General features: G+C 37.9%; 1 protein-coding gene across 2 annotated transcripts in view; it reads left to right on the forward strand.

The window, feature by feature from the left end:
- Positions 1-23,357, forward strand: part of ANKRD50 (ankyrin repeat domain containing 50) — a 33,455-nt gene extending 10,098 nt beyond the window's left edge. For both annotated transcript variants that reach the window (XM_079771193.1, XM_079771192.1), the window contains 3 exons: positions 8,510-8,739; positions 14,915-18,465; positions 19,864-23,357. In XM_079771193.1, the coding sequence (XP_079627319.1) occupies positions 8,510-8,739; positions 14,915-18,462 (3,778 nt within the window). In that variant the 3' untranslated portion in view covers positions 18,463-18,465; positions 19,864-23,357. The remainder of the gene's footprint in view (positions 1-8,509; positions 8,740-14,914; positions 18,466-19,863) is intronic.
- The last annotated feature ends 205 nt before the right edge of the window (positions 23,358-23,562 follow it).

Raw genomic sequence — 23,562 nt, forward strand, 5'->3', positions numbered from 1 at the left:
AACAACAGACACAGAAGAAAGCACAAATGATTGTTATTTTAAGTTAAGCCACTGAGTATTGGGATGGTTTGTGATATAACAATAATGTGAAAAAAATTAACAATACAAAACCTAAGGAAATAATATTTTAAATAGGAAATCGTTAATTTTCACAAAAAATTTAGGAGTCCTCATTGATTCCTCAATTTTACTCACCCTGTACATTGATTCATCAGCTACCTTTGTTCTGTCCCAAGATAAAACAAATACTTCCACTCTTCTCCATCTCCCGTGGCTGCTGCTCCTATGATCTCTTGCCTAGACTCCTGCAATGGCTTCCAATTTGGTCTTGTTGTTGCTATTGTTGTCCCTCTTCACAGAGCAGTTAGAGTAACAGATCATGTTACCTCCCAGGCTTAAAACTTGCCCACAGCTTCTCACTGCCTTTAGAATAGTCTAAGCTTCCCCTTGTCCAGGCCTTGCCTAGCCTTTGACCTCAGCTTGTACCCCTTCCACCCTTGTTTATTGCTGCTCATCCACTCTGCCCTTATTCTATTCTGAAGTAGGTCAAGTTCTGCCTGGCAGATTTTTGTGTGGCTACTTGCTCTGGTATCACTTGGGTGTATCAACTTTATTATTACCTCCTCAGAGAGCTTCCCCTGTCCACTGAGTCTTAGAATACTCCATACCTGGTCATTTTTTTAAATCACATCAGCGCACTTTGTTTTCTTTGTTCCTTAACCCTTTGCACTCGCTTGCTTTTTTCTCGATTCCTTTATTCTACTCGGGATTTAATTTTTTAAATACCCCAGATTTTACAAAGCGCGGCAGTAGAATAAAAAACTGGAGTTTCTTTTCATACAAACTTATTTATTTGGATTTTTTTATATTTCAAATTATTGATACATTCAAAGAGTAATTTTAATCTTGACATCCGAGTGCAAAAGGTTAATTTTCAGTGTCTTTCATGATTTGGAATTATTTTCCACATTTGTTTAATTGGACTTCCTGCCTGTTTACAGGAATGAGCAAAGTACTTGCCCGTCTTGTCCCTTTGTATCTCCAGGGTTTAGAATATGGTAGAGACTCAGTTTAATTTAATACATGATGATTTGTCACATTGATAACGTATTTTATCATTTAAAATTCATATTCATTTAGAAAGGAGAAAAAACTTTTGTAGCTTTAGTCTCGGTTACTATGTTTGTTAAATTGTCTCTTTAGAGAGAAGCAGCTTGCAAATCATGGACTTCACAGGAATTGAAAGAGTAACACTAATGGCACCAAAGGGGAAGAAACGGTTGTAGAAAACTTTAGTTTATGGGGCCAAAACCGGTTTGGCTCAGTGGATAGAGCATCGGCCTGCGGACTGAAAGGTCCCAGGTTCGATTCCGGTCAAGGGCATGTACCTTGGTTGCGGGCACATCCCCAGTGGGGGGTGTGCAAGAGGCAGCTGGTCGATGTTTCTCTCTCATCGATGTTTCTAACTCTCTCTCCCTCTCCCTTCCTCTCTGTAAAAAATCAATAAAATATATTAAAAAAAAAAAAAGGAAAAAAGAAAACTTTAGTTTATGGGACTTAGGAATTGTTCCACCCCCAAAGTGTTTCAGTTAGTCAGGAAAGTAAATAAATAGGAAAACAAACCCATTTTGCCACATTTGCTTTAAGTCTGGATTTTCTGTTTTGTTTTCAAGAAAAATCATCCACATTGCAAGTCCCCCAGTCCTCTTCCTAATTCTGACCTACTCACTCCTGATATGTGGCCCCTGCTGTGGATTTATGTCTGGTTTGGTAGTCTATGCAGTTTGAGTACGCAGGGAGACCTGGGTGTTGACACACATACTTGTAATCTGCTCCTGTTTTGTATACTTTTGACTTCATATCAGTAGTTCTCAAAACTTTTTATTCTAGGTACCATTTACACTCTTAAAAATTATTTAGGATCTCAAAGAACTTTTGTTTTGGAGGGTTATATCTATCAATATATGCTTATTTGAAATTTAAACATAAATTTAAAACGTGTATTAATATAGTTAATAATTATAAATTTATTACACATTAACAAAAATAATACTTAATAAAAGAAAAATATCTTGTCCAAGACAAAAGAACACTTAAGAGTGGTATTGTTTTACTTTTTTTGGCAAATCTTTTTAATATTAGGCAAAATAAAAGACATCTGGAGTATCATAACTGCTTCTGCATGCAGCCTCTGGAAAACTCCATTATATTCTTGAGAGAGAACCAGAGTGAAAAAGGCAAATAACATCTTAGTTTTATTGTGATCTTGAAAGGGTCCAGAGAGTAGGAGACTCCTGGGATCCCCAGCCCACACTTTGAAAACCACTATTCTGTGTGAATGGTGTCTATTCTGCAACATTTTGTGCCTAATACTATTCTTGTGTATTTACCCGTGTTGTTACCTGTGGGTCTAGTAATTCCCGTTAACTGCTACGTTGTATGTAATTCATTTGTTGTTGTCATATTGATACTCATTTAAGATGTATTTAGCTTTTTAACTTTACAACAGTGCTGCTGAGAACATGTTTGGGTGTCCTCATGGTTACATTCTAGGGGCAGTGAAAACTGACTCCAAGTTGCATACTCACAAGTGAAATTTTGGATGATATGGTGGTATGTTTATCTTCAACTCCGAGACAGTACCAAATTACCCTTTAAATTATATCAGCTTACACCATTGTAGTAGAGTGTACTTGGATTTACAGACTCTACTTAGGTCACCAACATTTGCTCTGTTGTCAAAGTTCTTTATGTTTTGTAAAGTCAGTGTGAAATGGTATCTCATTATTTTAAATATTTCTGACCCTGTGGCTGGCCATTTTATGAGTGGATTTTTTTGTTTTGAAGTGTAAAAATAAATATAGGCAAATATATCAGTCTTTTTCTGTATGATTTCCTTTATGGATTAGCCTTTTTGGGTCTTAATATTTTAAAACTTGTTTTCTACCTGATCCAGCAACATTTGCTAATTGGCTGGCTCATCTTTCACTATTAATTTGTAATACTACCACAGTAAGACACACACACATACACATAAATATATGTATGTATGTATGTATGTATGTATTTCTGAGTTCTGAATTCTACTTTGGTTTATTCCTTTATTCATTGGTTTATCAAATATAATTACCAGGAGTATACCAGATGCTATTAGTACTGGGATATGTTAGCAAATAAAAGTGGCAAGTGTAATATGTGTTTGTTAGAATTTTAGGGTTGTTGTGTGTGTGGTTGGTAGAAAAATGAAAATTTAGCATATCACTTGGCAAGAAGTGCTATGTGGAAAATGAAAGTAGAGTAAGGAGGATAGGACTGAGGTGCTGGCTAGGTTGGGTAAAAGGGGTTGCCATTTAAGTAGGAGGGGTTAGGGTGCTTTGAAGGAAGTCTCTGGCAAGAGCATTCCAGTCCTGAGGTGGGAGTTGGCTTAATATTATCCAGGAAAAACAAGGAGAGCCTGTGTGGCTTAAACAAAGTGAACACGGGTTGAGGAGCAGGAGACAAGTAGAGAAGTAGTTAGGAGCCATCCAGTGTATGGACTTGGAGGCTGTGGTAAGGACATTCATTTTTATTTTCACTTTGAGAAGATTGGAAGCAATTACAACTTTTAAACAGAGGAGTGACATAATCTGACTTAAGAATTTAAGGCTCACACTGGCTACTGTGTTGAGACCTGTGGTGGTGAAGGTGGAAGCAAGGAAGCCAGGAAATGCTGGTTGGTGCTTGAACTTGGGTGAAGTGGTGGAGGTAAGCAGAAGTGTTGTATTTTATTTTTTTCTGTCTAATAAGTTTTGATTTTATGTTAGCCAGTGTGTAAATGAATGTAGAGTTCCAGGCAATGTCTTTTCATCAGAGAAGGTTTCCCTTTCTTCCGCTGGCAGACAGGCTGAGGGGACAACACAGTCAGGATCAAGCTAGGCCAGTGGCGCCTTTGTGGTCTCAGTGAGATCACTGGCTTATTTCTGTCATGTTGGTGTGGTCCTTCTGAGCTTGAGAGTTCTGAGAGACGATTGATAATTCATTTCTTCCCCCACAAATATTTGTCCCTTGACATTAATCATATAGTAATTGTAGCAAAATTATTAGGAACATCTACCATCTACTAATTTTCTGGAATTTCAGTATTGAGGCAAGTGACTTTCAGTACAGAATCTGTGGCAAACAGACATGGATGTTCAATACTCTCAGGAAAGTAAAATTTGAAAAGTAGTATATTCAGTTAGAAGATCTTAAAATATATAGTTTTGCTTTTCCCATGAAAATGTTTTCAAGTAATTTAAATGCTAAAAAATTAGCCACTTACTAATTTAGTCAGGTTGCTCTAAGGCAGGCGTCCTCAAACTACGGCCCGCGGGCCACATGGGGGTGTTTTTGCCGTTTTGTTTTTTTACTTCAAAATAAGATATGTGCAGTGTGCATAGGAATTTGTTCATAGTTTTTTTTTAAACTATAGTCCGGCCCTCCAACAGTCTGAGGGACAGTGAACTGGCCCCCTGTTTAAAAAGTTTGAGGACCCCTGCTCTAAGGACTTGACTGTTTAATTGGACCTTAAGCTCATATATATATATAACTTTTTGATATTTTCCTAAGCAGTTTAGCATAATAATTAAGAAGAAGAACTTTGAAACTTATCAAATTCTATTCCCACTCTGCCACTTACTACTTGTTTCACTTTGCAATCTACTTTCCTCTGTACCTTTGTTTCTTCATCTGTGAAATAGAAATGGTAATAGTATCTCTGTTATAGGCTTGCTGTGAGGGATAAACTGATAAATCCATAGAGATTACTTAGCATCATCTTCATACTTAGCAAGCACTCAGTAAATGTTAGGTTTACTATGTTTATTTCCCATTTTTATATTTTAAATATTTGGTTTCCCAAATAAAACAAACATACATTATATATAAACTAGAGGCCCGATGCACGAAGTTTCGTGCAAGGACAGGCCTTCCTTCCCCTGGCTGCCGGCACCACCTTCGCTCTGACGGAGCCGCCTTTTCGCCTTCCCGTGCTGCCCAGAGGGCCGGAGTGGCTGGGGCAGTGCGGAACGCCCCTGGCCCCTTGGCGTCTGTGTATGCAAATTAGCCCTCCATCTTTGTTGGGTTGATTTGCATACTCACTCCTGATTGGCTGGTGGGTGTCATGAAGGTACAGTCAATTTGCATCTTATTCTTTTATTAGTGTAGCTATATATATTTGGTTCAGAAGATAGATGCATTATTACATCCTCTACCATCAGAAAGCCTAGCTGTTTTAACATAGCTAACAGTTCAGTCATTTCCAGACCTGGATCTTAGTTTCTGACTTTGTTAGTACCTGAGAATTTTGGTTTGTTACCGACTTCTAGAAGCAAAGCAGCTTGAATTAATATACTGCTTTCAAGTAGATGGGAATCAGTAATTTTGATTGCTGTTCTAGATTTATGAATAAAACTAGAAGCCCGGTGCACGAAATTCGTGCACGGCGGGGGGTTGTCCCTCAGCCCAGCCTGTACCCTCTCCAATCTGGGACTCCTGGAGGGATGTCCGACTGCCCGTTTAGGCCCGATCCCAACAGGATCGGGCCTAAACGGGCAGTCGGACATCCCTCTCACAATCCAGGACTGCTGGCTCCCAACTGCTTGCCTGCCTGCCTTCCTGATTGCGCCTAACCGCTTCTGCCTGCCAGCCTGATCACCCCCTAACCACTCTGCTGCCAGCCTGGTTGATGCTTAACTGCTCCCCTGCCAGCCTGTTTGCCCCCAGCTTCTCTCCTCTGCTGGCCTGGTCACCCCTAACTGCCCTCCCCTGCAGGGTTGATCACCTCCAACTGCCCTCCCTTGCAGGCCGGGTGCCTCCTAACTGCCCTCTCCTGCTGGCCATCTTGTGTCCACATGAGGGCAGGATCTTTGACCACATGGGGGCAGCTATATTGTGTGTTGCAGTGATGATCAATCTGTATATTACTCTTTTATTAGATAGGATAGAGGCCCGGTGCACGGGTGGGGGCCAGCTGGTTTGCCCTGAAAGGTGTCCCAGATCAGGGTGGGGTTCCCTTGGGGCATGGGGCGGCCTGATCGAGGGGCCTGTGGTGGTTTGCAGGCCGGCCACGCCCCCTGGCGACCCAAGCGGAGGCCCTGGTATCTGGAATTTATTTTCCTTCTACAATTGAAACTTTGTAGCCTGGAGCGGAGCCAAGCCTGCTGTTCCCTCCGGGGCGGCAGCCATTTTCTGTGGCAGTTAATTCACCTTCTACAATTGAAACTTTGTAGCCTTAAGCGGGTGAGATGGCCAGGGTGTGTGGAAAGCTTTGCTTCCCCTGTTGCCGCCGGCAACCCTGGCCTGCTCTCTCAAGCTCAATTCTGCCGCCATTTGTTTCAATTTGTTTACCTTCTATAACTGAAACTTTGTAGCTTGAGTGGAGGCTTAGGCCTGCAACGGCTATGGAAAGCTTGGCTTCCTCTGTTACCTGGGAAACCTTGCTCTCTGTGGCTGCAGCCAGCTTGGATTGGGGTTAATTTGCATACTCGCTCTGATTGGCTGGTGGGCGTGGCTTGACTGGTGGGCGTGGCTTATGTAGCGGAGTGATGGTTAATTTGCATATTACCATTTTATTAGGATTCCTATAAGCATTCATATACAGATTGTTGTGTAGCCTTGAGTTTTCACTTCACTTAGGTAAATATCTAGAAGTGGGATCCCTAGGCCATGGGGTAGGTGGGGTAAGTGTACATTTTACTTTTTAAGAAACTGCAAAACTTTTCCAAAGTGTCTGTACCACTGGAAATGGCAGTATCATTGCTCCTTATCAGTGACAGCACTTGGTATTTTCAGGGGTTTCATTTACTTCAGCAGTTCTAATAGGTGTCTAGTGCAGTGGTCGGCAAACTCATTAGTCAACAGAGCCAAATATCAACAGTACAACGATTGAAATTTCTTTTGAGAGCCAAATTTTTTAAACTTAAACTTCTTCTAACGCCACTTCTTCAAAATAGACTCACCTAGGCCGTGGTATTTTGTGGAAGAGCCACACTCAAGGGGCCAAAGAGCTGCATGTGGCTCGCGAGCCGCAGTTTGCCGACCACGGGTCTAGTGGTATCTTCCTGTGGTTTTAATTTGTATTTCCCTAATGAGTTAATTGCATGATGAGAGACATGAAGCACATACCAGCAGAGGAAACTGTAAATGAAAAGGCCTTTGTATAATTGTATCTGATAAAAGTCATTGAAAGAAGGCCACTGTGACTGGACTATCATTTTGAAAAGGATACTCGGCTGCAGCAGGAACTCTGGAGGGAGCGCTGGGAACATGTGGTTATTATGGTGGCCCAGGTGACAGATGATGGTAGTTTGGACTAAGGCAGCGATTTTCAACCAGTATGTTGCAAGAATTTTTAAAACATGCAATATCTGATATTTAGTCAGGGGCACTGACCTCTTTTCTCTTAGAATGTCAAATAAACAAAGACAATAGCCAACACAACAATGGCTGTCTGGTGTGAATGAATCAAAATAGATCTTTTTTTGTCAGATTGGCAAAAAATAATATTTTTTGCTGGTGTGCTGCAGACTTTTAGTAAATAGTTTGTGTGTGCCACAAAATGAAAAAGGTTGAAAATCACTTTTATAGGCTGAAGTGGGCTTGAGAGATTTTTATGAAGAAATATTGATAGGACATAATGATAAACTGGATCTTGGATGCCTTCGGATTGAAAGATTAAGAAGACAGTCATGGAAAGGATTATCTAAGTTTATAGTATTTATAATTACATGGGTTATGACCTCCACTGTGTATATTTCAGCACCTTACTCAGCACAAGGCATGTATAAGGTAAATATTTGTTGAAAATGAATGAGGATTGTTTTAGTTATGATCACATTATATTCAAATATAATATAAATTGTGAGTAGGAAATATATTCAGCAGAATTATACCCAATAATTTATCCTTTACATTGAAATTTAAAAATACACTGTACATCCAATGGGACCTAGACTATAGTTTATCTTTGTATAGTTTTTCCTAATAACATTTGTGTGACAAGCTAGTGTGCAGTTCAGTCATTTTATAAGAGAAATGATGATGATAAAACACTTCAAACTTATACTGAATCTTTACTATTTTTCTTATTATTACAGTGGTTCCCAGATTTGTTCCCCCCATGCAACACATTTTAGCTTTGTCATAAACAATTCTAGCTTTTTACCGATTCAAAAAATTAGAAAGAAAATATTGAAATCTAGTTTCCTCAAGTTCCTTCTGCTCTTCTCAATTATGCTGAATTACTCACACACATACACACACACACACACTCACACTCACACTTTACTGTGGAAAATGTTATTGGCACTGCAACTATTTTGGACAAGTATTCTCCTTAAAGTAAGGAATTGAAACCTGTACAATATTTTCATTCTTAAACCTTAATTCATTTGGTAAAGCATATTTGTCACTAGTAATATCAATGTTTGAATACTAAATGTTAACATCACAGGCGACAATGCTCACACTGCTTTATGGATATGCCTTTCAGGTGTGTTCTGCTCCCGCTTTTGGGAATGAAGCCTCCCCAGCAAAGCCTGTACCTGCTTGTGGATTCTGTTGATGAAGGCTGTAATGTCACTGAAGGTGAACAGACGTCCACCAGCTTATCTGGGACTGTGGCAGAGCTTTTAGCTGGTCACCATGAGTTCTTTCCACCATGGCTATTGCTTCTCTGTTCTGCCCGGAAACAGAGTAAGGCTGTTACTAAAATGTTTACTGGTAAGCATGATTCCTTTCTGCTATCCTCCAGTGGTTTTCATGGATAAACTAGTCTCTGTGGCTCCTTAGAGGAGAGTATGCCGTGGAAAATCTGGTGGTTGCTTCCAGCAGCTCTCTGAAACAGTACTTTTTTAAAGTTGTGTTGGAAATAAGCCATGGAATATTTTAAGATCCTTTAATATTACCTTTTTCAATATTCTTTTCCTAATTTTCTTAGCGAAGATTACGAGTATTTCATACCATGGTAGCTGCTATAGATCTATAGAGCTTCATTTATTATGCTGTTATGTCACTGTCAGTTTGTGATATTCTAACTAGACTAAGCATCTTGAGAGTTGTGAATATGCCTTTTTTTAAATCAGTGGTAGCCCTGGCCAGTGTGGCTCAGTTGGTTGAGTTGGTTGAGTATTGTCCCATGCACCAAAGGGTTGCTGGTATCAGGTCAGAGCACATGCCCAGGTTTCGAGTTCAACCCCCAGTCGGGAGTGTGTACAGGAGGCAACTGATTGATATTTCTCTCTCTCTCTTCCTCTCCCGCTCTCTCTAAAATCATTAAAAACATATTTAAAAAGTAAATGAATGGCAGTTACCAAGAAGGTTTTCCTGGTGTGAGAGGAGAGACAGAGGCAACAGCTTTTTAGGATACCTCTTGAAATACATCCTTTTTTAAAAATCCTTTTCTGATATGTGAGTAAACAATTGATATAATGTATAAAAGTACATGATCAATTGTTTTTTCTTTTAACTTTTTTTCTGACTCAACTGTTCTACTTTTCTTACTATCACAATAAAGTTGTGATCCTGTTAGATCATGTAAAGCATTCTTTGTGCTTTAAGAAATAAAAAAGAGTGTAAAACAAGGACCACTCACAGGGCTTATAGTTGGAAAGAAAATAATTAAGTTATTGTTTAAGTAGCCATGTCAATTTTAAGTAGTTCTATGCACTTTACAGTATGGTGAAACCTTATTAATTTGTTCAAATGATTTCCTCCCTCTATGGGTTGTCTCTTAGATTTCCTTGCTGCTAATGGCAGCACTTTTAGTTTCTATGTTTAGTATTTTTTGTTTTTGATAAAAACATAGTTGATAAGTTTGGGGTTAAAATGACAAGAGTGAACACTGATGGAGCACCTCAAGCCATCTCATCATGTAGGCATTGTTTCATCTCACGTTATCACAAGAAGAGAGAGACCACATTCACATAACTTTCATTACAGTATATTGTTATAATTTTTCTATTTTATTATTAACTATTGTTGATCATCTTTCTGTGCATAATTTATAAATTAAGCTTTATCATAAATATTGCTGTATAGGAAAAGACAGTGTATATAAGGTTAGGTACTATCCATGGTCAGGCATCCACAGAAGGTCTGGGAATGTATCCCCTCCACATAAGGGGGGAGGGACTACTGTAATTCTTTTGAAATCTATTGTATGTAATCTATATATTGTCTTTGCTAGGATAGTTTATCAAACCACAAATTTATTTTCAGCACTATTTATTGACTCCCTTTCATCATACATTAAGTTCAGGTATGTGTGCATATATGTGTGTCAATGTGTTATTGATGTATTTCTAAACTATGCTCTTCTGAACTGTCAGCATTTTTATGCCAGTGAAACATTGGTTAAATATTTTTAATTTTTTGGTACAGTTACTTCCTAGACCTCTTTGTCATTAATGTTATTCTAAATTATATATTTTTACCTATATTCCTCCAAACTGAGTTTAATAGCATATTTTCAAAAATTATAACTACCCATGATATAAACCAAAAATATTAGATTTGGTTTAAAATTTTAGTTTAGGAAGAGTCTGACATTTAATATATGCTTTTGTTCCATCTATGAACATAGCTTATATTTTAATTTATTCAGCTTTTTTCTTTGATTTGTCCTTATTTTTTATATAAGTTCTATGCACCTTCCTGCTTATTGCTACTGTTTTAAGTTGAAATATGTAGTTTTTAAATTGAGAAGTATGCATTCAAATTTAAAACTTGCAGGTGCCTGACCTTAGGGCAGTAACATTAAGGTTTTTACTATGTTTAAATCGCTTTCATCTACTCATATCTAAGCACTTAACATTTTGTGAAGAGAATTTCTTTCCTCATTTATATACGGTACTGACCAATAACATTTTTATTAACAGCTTCAGATTAATGTAATGAAAAATCCCTTTGGCAGTTACCAAGAATCTTGACTAAATATGAAGGTATTATCATAAGCTACTAGCTATTGATACTTGTTATGGTACTAAAAGAAATAGCAGTTCATTTGAAAACATTTTGTGGATAAAAAATTAAACCTCAAAGTTTTTTATACATATTTTATCTGATTAAAAAAATAATACACCGGACTAGTGTGGTTCAGTGGTTAAGCATTGACCTATGAACCAGGAGGTCACGGTTTGATTCCTGGTCAGGGCATATGCCTGGGTTGTGGGCTCAGTCCTCAGGCGGGGGCGTGCAGGAGGCAGCTGATCAGTGATTCTCTCTCATCATTGATGTTTCTATATCTCTCTCCCTCTACCTTCTTTGAAATCAATAAAAATATATATTTTAAAAGTTTAAAAAAATACATGCTGCCTATAGGTAATGTTTTAAATGACATCATAATCAAATAGTACATCATTCAGAGATAAAATAATAATTAACCACTCTTGACCACTTTGGATTAAATTCTGTGTATGTTACCCTACCCAGTTGAAATCATGCTTTCTGTCAATTCAAATTCTATTTTGTAAATTTAACATTTACAAGCCTTCAGTGTCACTGTATTGTCTTTTTAATAGTTATTTTAATGGATACATAATTTATTATGCATCAATATGCCAGAGTTCACTTAACTTTCTTATTATCATGCTGTTAGGTTTTATTATTATACTAGAGGCCCATTGCACAAAATTTGTGCACTCGGGGGGGGTGGGGGGGTGGGGGGGGTGGGGGGGGTGGGGGGGTGGGGGGGTGGGGGGGTGGGGGGGCGGGTCCCCCAGCCTGGCCTGTGCCCTGTCACAATGCAGGAGCCCCACGATCCATCGCCCTAAAGAGGTAGGCTCCGCCCACCCATCCGGGACTCCTCAATGGATTGTCCCAAAGAGGTAGGCCGGAGCCGGGCATCCCACCTCCGTGCTGTGTGGAGCCGGGAGGCAGAACCCCTAGGACCCCCAGGCAGGCCTCGCAGTGCGGGGGTGGGAGCAAGTGGCACTCCCAGGCAGGCTCTGTGCTGAGCACGCAGCGTCAAGCCCAGCTCTGCCCACCTGCACACGCCCACTGTGTGCACAGCCATCTTGTGACGGCATGAGGGCTTCACGGCGTGAAGACCACTTAGGCTTTTATTAGTAAGGATATTCTATCCCCACAGATTCTTCAGGATAATGAATAACTGCATTGAGCATCAGTTTATAAATTTTGGCACAGGTGCTATCATTCTACTTTCATTAGCACTGAGTAATCTCACATCCTGAGAAATGTCTTAAGTAAGGATATAAAAGTGGTCAAACATTTCAGTAAATCGTGTTTATATTCGCCTAAATTTTTTGAGCATTTTTCAGCCTTATAAAATTTTTTTAAGTGTTTTAATATAATGTACTAAAATTGTGCATGTTCCTAAGAAGGGAATTACATGTAGAATGGTCAGAAGCTGCACTGTAATAAAAGCAATTATTTTCAGTAACTTTAACTCAAGAAATTCAAATTGTTAGTTAGATATTCTTAGTTCTGTATTAATGAACAAATAACTATCATTAATGATGAACACATTAATTGATTCTATGTAAATTCATATTACTAAGTATATTTAGATTTGGGAGCGCTTTGTTTTTTTAATTGCAAGTATTTTATATCTATACTTGATGAAATTTTATCTGCTTTATTTTAGAATTAATCCTATGGCTCTATCCTCTACCCTTCAATCCCCTATCAAGCACTTGCACTTTCTTTCACAACTTTCTCTGCCCATTGCCATCTTAATGTAAAGAGCAAAAACTTCCAAGTCAAAGTAATCAGAATCCTGGATCTATGATTTATCAGCTGGGCTACTTTGGGCAATTCACCTGACATTTCTGAGCTTTAGCTTCTTCATTTTTATTTTCTTTAATTTTTAAAAATATATATTTTATTGATCCCAGAGAGGAAGGGAGAGGGAGAGAGAGATAGAAACATCAATGATGAGAGAAAATCATTGATCAGCTGCCACCTGTATGACCCCACTGGAGATTGAGCCCACAACCCAGGCATCTGCCCTGACTGGGAATCAAACGGTGACCTCCTGGTTCACAGGTAGAGATGCTCAACCATTGAGCTGCACCAGCCAGGCAGCTTCTTCATATTTAAAGTAAGGAAACTTATCTCACAGGTTTGACATAAAAAGAAGTTAGGTTTGATAAGTACTTGAAGTGCTGCTTTAAAACTAGTTGACTCAATAATTGTTGATCTCTCTTATTTGTTTCTCAGGAACTGAACCTGTTACTATGAGATTTAGCCTGTTTTAATTATCTCAGGTTTCAGTTGTGATATCTAAAGTGAAGTAGGTTTAAATTATAAATATTTATTCATAGTAGGTACTGTAATCTTTTATGTAAATCAGTCAGTATCTACAAGATCATTTTGGAAACTTTAAAACACTTTATAATGTAAGATAGTTATTATTAAAAAAAATTTTTATTAGCAACATTCCAGGTGTTTTTCAACTTAAATTGTTTAATGATTTTATAAAGCCAAGAGCAAATGAACACACAGAAAAAAAGTTAAGAGATAAGTCCCTCATGTCCTTGGTAAATGTAGATTGTTATAAATTTCAGTGCACATTTTAAACTCTCCTTGGATCAAAAATGTCTTTGTTATAATCAAAATGTACCTTTTAAAATTCTATTGAAAAGCATCTATTATCTGTATAATTAATAATCAGTTGTACACATATATAATTACAGATTTTTATTTTTATATAGATTTAAAGCATAAAAATTTATTTCTTCATATGTCATTCTAGTAGGTTGTGTTTTCAATAAATTTATCTATTTCATGTAAGTACTTCAAGCTTAGTATCACAAAACTGAATTTATCAGCTTTCTCTCCAAACCTATTATTTATCCTTCAGTAATATCTTTTCCATCCTGTTCTATCAAGCCAGAAATTAAGTCAATGCTGACTCCTCCTCTCTTTCCTTCTCCATATTTGCTCAGCTCCATGCATCTAGCTCTTACTAATAATTCCCAAACTCACATTTCATTTATATCTGTTCTGCTGTGGTTGTTCAGGCCCTTAGTGATTCTTATCTAGACTGGATCACAGACTCTTTGAAAAGTCTTGCCTCCATAGTAACAGGTGACCATCTCTAATCTCTGCTCAATTTCTAGAGTTGTTTCTCTTAAGGGAATTAATTTACTCAGCAGTTTTTTTCTTCTGTAAGATGAATACATGTGTTTAATAAATTCCTGTCTGTAAATCAGGATATCATCTCCCTTTAGAAAATGAAATTATGGTTCCCTTTAAAGAAGTTAAAAGTGAATTTCAGATAGCTTTAACTAGTATGTTATGTTGGTTTAAATATATTAAGCTGCTTTATTTTTACAATGCTGAAGTTTTGTTAGCAAATTGCATCTTAAGGTTCAAGCTATTTATTGACAACCTGACATTTAATTTGACAACATGTAAAATAATGTTATTTAAAGGCCATGACAGGTGATATTCTAATTGGATATGAATATTCAGTCCCCTAATTAAAGCTAGTATATATTTAGTTATGCAGGTGGAAATATATAAAATTTTTATATGAAAAAGATCACTGTAGAAACAAACAAATCTTATTTGTTGCTTCCTGCACTTCTTTCCCTAATCATTTGAGAGTTCAGAAAATCTTACATGCCTTTATGGATATGTATGTAAGACTATCTAATGCTTATCATTGAAGTTGAGAGGGGCACAGAGCCACTACAATATGTCCCATTTGTAAACTGGAAAATGAAATTGTTTCTCTGCTATCAGTGTGTTATAGAAGGAAAAAAAAACTGATTTCTATACTAACAGGTATGGATTTCTTAGTATTAGTTCATGTATTATTGATTTATTTGCTTATTAGTTTATTATACACTGAAGACTTTTTCTCTGAGTGTATGGCGTCTTCTATAATTGTTTTCAAAGAATGACATCTACTTTTTTGTCTCTTCCCTAGGTTTTCGAAAAATAAGTTTAGATGACCTTCGGAAGGCATATATTGTTAAGGATGTGCAACAGTACATTCTCCATCGTTTAGATCAAGAAGAAGCTTTGCGACAACACCTCACAAAAGAAACTGCAGAGATGTTAAATCAACTGCATATTAAAAGCAGTGGGTGCTTTCTTTATCTAGAACGGGTTCTAGATGGAGTTGTAGAAAATTTTATTATGTTACGAGAGATCCGTGACATCCCAGGAACTCTAAACGGTCTCTATCTCTGGCTGTGTCAAAGACTTTTTGTGAGAAAGCAGTTTGCAAAGGTTCAGCCTATTTTGAATGTGATTCTTGCTGCCTGCCGACCTTTGACCATAACGGAATTATATCATGCAGTATGGACCAAAAATATGTCATTAACCTTGGAAGACTTTCAACGCAAGTTAGACGTGCTCTCCAAACTCCTTGTTGATGGACTAGGAAATACTAAAATCCTGTTTCACTACAGCTTTGCGGAGTGGCTTCTGGACGTGAAACACTGCACACAGAAGTATTTATGCAATGCAGCAGAAGGACACCGAATGCTGGCTATGAGTTATACCTGCCAAGCCAAGAATCTAACACCATTGGAAGCACAAGAATTTGCATTGCACTTAATTAACTCAAACTTACAGTTGGAGACAGCTGAGTTAGCTCTGTGGATGATATGGAATGGTACACCTGTCAGAGACTCCCTGTCAACCTTAATACCCAAGGAACAAGAAGTGCTACAGCTGTTGGTTAAAGCTGGTGCTCATGTGAACAGTGAAGACGATCGCACATCATGCATAGTCCGTCAAGCCTTAGAAAGAGAGGATTCCATTCGGACCTTACTAGATAATGGAGCGTCAGTAAATCAGTGTGATTCAAATGGGAGAACATTATTGGCTAATGCTGCATACAGTGGCAACCTTGATGTGGTGAATTTACTTGTCTCTAGGGGAGCAGATTTAGAGATAGAAGATGCTCATGGGCACACACCACTTACCCTGGCTGCCAGACAAGGACATACCAAGGTGGTTAATTGTTTGATTGGGTGTGGAGCAAACATTAATCATACTGATCAGGATGGCTGGACAGCGTTAAGATCTGCTGCTTGGGGTGGTCACACGGAGGTAGTTTCTGCACTACTTTATGCCGGTGTAAAAGTGGATTGTGCAGATGCTGACAGCCGAACAGCTTTGAGAGCAGCAGCTTGGGGAGGACACGAGGATATTGTACTGAATTTGCTACAACATGGTGCTGAAGTCAACAAAGCTGATAATGAAGGTAGGACTGCTTTGATAGCAGCGGCATACATGGGACATAGAGAGATTGTGGAACACCTTCTGGACCATGGAGCAGAAGTGAATCATGAGGATGTTGATGGCAGGACTGCACTCTCTGTAGCTGCACTTTGTGTGCCTGCAAGTAAAGGACACGCATCAGTTGTCAGCCTTTTAATTGATCGCGGTGCTGAAGTAGATCATTGTGATAAAGATGGCATGACCCCACTGCTGGTGGCTGCCTATGAAGGACACGTTGATGTGGTTGACTTGCTTCTAGAGGGGGGAGCAGATGTAGATCACACAGATAACAATGGTCGTACACCCCTCTTGGCAGCTGCTTCTATGGGCCATGCTTCAGTCGTGAACACACTTTTGTTTTGGGGTGCAGCTGTGGATAGCATTGATAGTGAAGGTAGGACAGTCCTCAGCATAGCCTCAGCCCAAGGCAATGTTGAAGTGGTACGTACTCTACTGGATAGAGGGTTAGATGAAAATCACAGAGATGATGCTGGATGGACACCTTTGCACATGGCAGCTTTTGAAGGTCACAGGTTAATATGTGAAGCACTTATTGAACAAGGTGCCAGAACAAATGAGATTGATAACGATGGACGGATACCTTTCATATTAGCTTCGCAAGAGGGTCATTATGATTGTGTTCAGATATTACTGGAAAATAAATCCAACATTGATCAAAGAGGTTATGATGGTAGAAATGCCCTGCGGGTTGCTGCACTAGAAGGACACAGGGACATTGTTGAACTGCTTTTTAGCCATGGAGCTGACGTTAATTACAAAGATGCTGATGGTAGGCCTACCCTTTATATTTTGGCCTTAGAAAACCAACTTACAATGGCTGAGTATTTTTTAGAAAATGGTGCAAACGTAGAAGCGAGTGATGCGGAAGGAAGGACAGCACTTCATGTTTCCTGCTGGCAAGGCCACTTGGACATGGTGCAGGTTCTGATAACCTACCACGCTGACATCAATGCCGCAGACAATGAAAAGCGATCTGCCTTGCAGTCGGCAGCGTGGCAGGGCCACGTCAAAGTGGTGCAGCTTCTGATTGAGCACGGAGCTGTTGTTGACCACACTTGTAATCAAGGTGCGACTGCCCTCTGCATTGCCGCCCAGGAAGGGCACATCGATGTTGTGCAGGTTCTCCTAGAGCACGGTGCTGACCCCAACCACGCGGATCAGTTCGGACGCACTGCTATGCGCGTGGCAGCTAAAAACGGACACTCTCAGATAATTAAATTATTAGAAAAATATGGTGCATCTAGTTTGAACGGCTGCTCCCCCTCTCCTGTTCACACAATGGAGCAGAAGCCTCTACAATCGGTGTCTTCGAAAATGCAGTCGTTAACAATTAAATCAAATAGCTCCGGCAGTACTGGCGGAGGGGACATGCAGCCTTCACTGCGGGGTTTACCGAATGGGCCAGCGCATGCATTCAGTTCTCCTTCAGAATCTCCAGATTCTACAGTCGATCGTCAGAAATCATCCTTGTCAAATAATTCCCTGAAAAGCTCAAAAAATTCATCTTTGAGAACTACTTCGTCTACAGCAACGGCTCAAACAGTGCCAATTGATAGCTTTCACAGCCTGTCGTTTACTGAGCAGATCCAGCAGCATTCGCTGCCCCGCAGTAGAAGTCGACAGTCCATTGTGTCCCCGTCTTCCACAACACAGTCCTTGGGACAGAGCCATAACTCCCCCTCTAGTGAATTTGAGTGGAGTCAAGTAAAGCCCAGTTTGAAGTCAACTAAAACAAATAAAGGGGGGAAATCAGAAAATTCCAGCAAATCTGGGTCAGCTGGGAAAAAAGCTAAACAAAATAATTCCTCACAGCCAAAGGTTTTAGAATATGAAATGACTCAGTTTGATTCAAGAGGGCCTGCAGCCAAACCCGGGTCCAGCACACCCCCTAAACAAATACCCGCAGAATCTCAGTGCAAGATTATGATACCGTCTGCTCAGCAAGAAGTTGGTCGATCTCAGCAGCAGTTTCTCATTCACCAACAAAGTGGGGAACAGAAGAAGAGAAATGGAATAATGACAAACCCAAATTACCATCTTCAGAGCAACCAGGTGTTTCTGGGTAGGGTCTCAGTCCCGAGAACCATACCAGACAGAGGGCACCAGGAAGTGCTGGAAGGGTACCCTTCGTCAGAGACGGAATTAAGCCTTAAACAGGCCCTGAAGCTTCAGATTGACGGTTCTGACCCTAGTTTCAACTATAAGAAGGAGACACCATTATAACAGGTAACATCTCATCAACATTAAGAATAAAATGCAAAAGTCTGGTTCCCTTTACTTAGGAATTTGAACTTTCCCAGCTCGAGCACTCCCTCTCCTACTTTTATTGTCCCAAGAACTTACTATTTCACATACTTTATATGTTTTATGTATTATTGTGTTTATTATTTGTCTCCTTCCAACTTAAGTGTAACCTTTGTGAGGGTAGGGATTGTTACCTGTTTCACTGCTGTATTCCATGCATTGGGGATACTGTTTGGATTTACAGTAGTTTCTCAGTAAAAATGTGGTGAATAAGAATGAATGAATGAATGAATGTACTATTTATGGATCTCAGATTAAGAATTCCTTCTTGTACAGTCATTTTCCTTCTTAAAATTTCTTTGATGGTAACCGAGAGAGGGGCTATTTCTGTAATACTCCTTGGTTTGAATAAAATAGTGTATGTAGTGCTTAGTAGATAGATAGTAAATATTAATTTCCTAACTTTTCATCCAAGGAGTCCAAGATTTAATCAGCAAAAGGTAATTTTCAGTAGGACAGATTCTTAAGACTCTTCAAGTAAAGTTTGCACACACCAGGAATGGGGGTGGAAAGAAGATTAATGGCTATATTGGCAAGCGAGGTTTTAGGTCCCACTATATTTATTTAGACATAAGAATTAAATGTTTAAACCTCAAAAATAAATTCATATTTATTAAATAAAAACACTCTTCTTCCCACTTCAGTGGATGATTCACTAATTATATAAGGGAAGTTAATGGGAAAATAGATAACATGATTTTATATTATCGATACTTTTTTAAAAGCACATTTCTGATATTGGAGATAGATCAAAGATTTCATTAGGAATATTTTCCTACTTTTATTACAGGTATGTTTATCCCAGTTTGCTTAATTATTTTTATCCTCTATTGTACTCTTTCCTTTTAGCAAATGGAAATCTCTTTCTTATGCTTCTTTTGTCTTTGGAGATACAGTATTTTAGGTGACACATTATCATAAATTTTGCTATACCTTCTAATAATAAACACTTTCATGTGAATCTAGGAACAACTGGTCAAAGCTCATTAAAAATTAACATGTACAAAGTAGTTAATTCATTCCCCATTGTTGTTTATTTTAAAAATACTTAGTTCTGATAGTATCACTCTCCAACTCTCATGATATCTTTTGTAAAGGCAAAGTGTAAATATGTATATTAACCAGCAAAACACATGAATTAAGGTAAACATTTTGTGGAATCCTTAAAAGTGGTTTATAAGTTAAATAATGAATCTCAGATAATCTACTTTGTTCTTTACATGGTAAGTTTATATAGTCTTAATAGGGTTTTAAAATTATATGTAGTTAAATAATAAGTATAATGTAGAAATTAATATATTTTTTTAACTTTTGCATTAGTTTCCTGTTCTGTGAGACAGAAGACATTGTGATTGGAGTGGTTCTTCAACTACTGGATGGAAACATAACATGCCTGTTGATTGCTGGAAAAAAAAGAAGAATGTGATATTTGCAGTTCAGTTACCTTAATTACTGTAATGTGCCTAAATAGCAAGGCTGCCTTCTCAATGTAACCCTCTGTGCTTAAAAATTTCATTTAGTGTGCTTTGTATTCACTACACAAGAATAAGCACTTTTTGAAAATGCAGGTGTATACTGCAGTTCCCTGATAAAAGCTGAAAATTTTTTGAGTATTTTAAGTTAAGATTTGATAAATGTGCATGTGCCATGATCAAATATATATGAAAGGCAGTGTTTCTTGTATTTATTTTTTTTCTTTTTGTGGCAAACAAAAGTTAAGCCTACTGTTTCAGTCACATTTGCATTGCTGTAGTGTGTGGCTTGTTTCCTGTATCTTTAAAAATGTCACTCATTAAAATAAATCATGCAACTATTTATACTCACTACACCTTCAGCATTGGTTGAAAATGAGTTTCTATTTAATGCCATTGAGGTGAAGAAAAGTGGTTTCTTCGTAGATTTAAAAATAATTTCTAGTATTTTAGGGAGCTGCTCTAAGTAGTTTAAATTTGGATTTCCCAGTAGAATCCTCCTAATCTCTGGCTAAATGTGTCAAAAAGAAAAAAGAAAAAGACTATAGGCAGAACAAAGTTCTGTTTCATTCAATGGGGTACAATTTCACCTTCCATTCACTCATCATTCTACCTCCAAGAGACAGACTGTCATTCTCGAGGTATGGAAGTCTCAGGACAGAGCCACGCTGCAGCCGCATGTGTATGTGGGAGGAGCTATGCCTGTCTCTCTGAGGGTAGATTTTTGATCCCTGAACAATTCCTTGACTACCCTTCTCTCTACCGTCCAGTTGAATCAAATACAATTTACCAGTGTGAATTTTAATGCTGGCTTCTCTCTCAGTTGCCTCTATTTTGTAAATCACTGCATGATGGAAATAGCCCCCACTCAAAATCAGTTGGATCAATTTTAGTGGTTAGTTTGAATATTCTTGAATGTAATAAGTGTTGTCCTTCACAGATGATACCACTAACCTGTCAGTCATAACACGTGTATTTTTTATTGGTATTTGATAAACAGTAATTTTTTTGTCCACATACTCTTTCCTGCTTTCTTCTTTGAACAATTGTCTGTGGGATGATTGAATGCTATGGTTAAAGGTGAGGTCTGTGACCAAGGAAAACAAAGTTGACCAGCTCAGAGGAGCATGCAACCCACAGCCTTGGCCTTCTAGATGGACTCTAACCCAGTGGGACAGTTGAGTGGGTGGTTGTATGTCTGGAAAGGTTAGAATGTACTTAGAAGCCAAGGGTATGGGTTTGATACTTAAATAAGCCTTGAAAAATCTCACAAAATCCAGAAGTTCTGTTCTTTCCATATATTGTTGATAAGGAGGAGGAATGAGGAAAGAGAATTTGGAGATTTAGCACAAAACTTACTATTGGAAGAGAATATTTAGGAAATGTCTTAGTAACAGAGGTCAGTAATGTCATCTTAAATGAAGGATACACATGTAGTGCATTGTTCACAGAAACAGAAACGTGGAATTGGTTGTGATAAATTGGATCTTTGTGTAAGGCTTTTAATTTTGCTTTTGTTTTTTAAAGTCAGCAACACTCACTTTTTTTATGTCATCAAGTCATAATCAGGAGTAGGAAATGCATTAATAAGTTCACTCGCTATTAAGGTGACATGGCAATATGGCTAACTCGAATGTGAATGTTTCAAGTATTGAATTTTTGTCCCTATGGGACATTTATTAAATACACTTAATAGGACTCTTGCAAAGTAGCCTTAGAAGTGTTAATGATTCTATTAGTAAATATGAATATACACTATTATGAGAACCAATCTTACTCATATCTCAAATACAGTACATTTACATTACTGTAGAAGATAAAGCTCTAATGTTTTATTAGGTGTATTTTTTTTAGAAAGAGAACCCTGAAAGCTGCCAGTTTTTCTATTAACCTTGAATTATTGGAATTGTATTTATTTAATTTTATTGTTTGTTTTTTGTTTTACAAAAAATGCACCTTGTGGCCAAAGGGCAAAGATATGACTCATTACATAAGGGATTTATGTTTTTCAAAGAGCTAAATGTTTTCATGTACACATTATATTACCACTTGAAACAGTTGGTAGGAAGAGAACCTATTGGAAAAAATAAGATTTTCAATATGATGTTTTTATATTATGTTTGGAATAAGACAAACACGGCCTTTAGTCAGGCTGAGGGTGAGAGGGTGCCGAGATGCCTGACTGCTGATTTCTTTCTGTACTGATTTAATACCAGGATTGAAAATGGCTTTTAATCCTTAAGAAGAGTAAAAATAGTCCCCAAAATATAACTCCTAAATAGCTATTTTAAGAATTAAAATGTTTAAATTTTATAAATCACTTGATGCCACTACACACCTATGATGCCATGTGCTTATAACGTTTTTATAATATTCCATCCGTGTCCATCCCTAAAAGTCATGAGGTGGTAAAAAGGGAAGTGATAAAAAACACAGTACTGACGAAAATCTGAATGCTTGTCGGAAAGGTTTGACCAGAACTCTGTACTGTGTAGCACACAGTATCTTCTATCCCTTTTCCTTGCCCCGCTCCTGCTGGAATCTTCACCAAAAATAATTCCTACTTAAAAAACAGGAGTAAATACTTTTCTCAATATTGTCTGGCTATGCAAATGTTTTGCTTCATGTCTCCATTTACATGTCTCAGCAAATGCAGTTACAAACAAATACTTTTTTTTCCGTTGGTTTGAGGTCTGTAAATAGTCTAAAATGTACATTGAACTTCACAATGTAAAAGTTTTATTTTATTCCTTGTATTATATTAAGCAAAAATCCCTATGTATATGAAAGTGCATAATAAATATATTTGCTTTACAGAGGATATCTTGTTTTAATTTTATTTTTGAACCAATAGAACATGCATGACATGTTTACAGTAAAACAACTGTTACTTGTTTTACATTATTAACTTAGTTTAAATAAATACTGAGCAAATGAATTTGGAACTATTTCTTAAAAATGAGACACGATTATTTTCCAAAGGAAGGCAGAGAAAAAGATCTAGCCTATAAATCTTCCTAAAGCTTCTGCAAGGACTTACTGTTTGTTTCTCCTGACTTATAAAATGTCTTCCCATGTTAGGTGTCATGCCTGTGAGATTGCAGTAATCCAAGAAATTGTGTGCATGTATGCTCCTTGACCGTCAGAATATTATGGCCATCTTGCATTTGATATTTTGGAGTTTTATTGCAAACATGGTCATTCGTTTTCCAAATAAATTTCTGTGTATTCTTCACTCAGTAAACTTGAGTCACTTCTTCACGACCTTCTGCTTCCCCAACCAGAGCACAATGGTGTGTGTGTATGTGTGTGTGTGTGTTCTATTACTCCAAAGAGAGGTTTCTGAAAAGGCCAGCAAGGTCTTTTTTGTTAGGTAATTTTACAATAATTACAGGGTTCAGTAATTACCTTATATTCTTTATAAGTTTGTTGAATTAATAGAAACCTTATTTTAAATGATTTAATGTTTAAACACAAATGGTTGATTAACATAGAAAAATTTAAAACAGACTGGTTGACTAAATAAACATGGAATTTTCTAGCTGGT

This window comes from Cnephaeus nilssonii, assembly GCF_951640355.1.
Source record: "Cnephaeus nilssonii genome assembly, chromosome: 5".
NCBI classification, from domain to species: Eukaryota; Metazoa; Chordata; class Mammalia; order Chiroptera; family Vespertilionidae; genus Cnephaeus; species Cnephaeus nilssonii.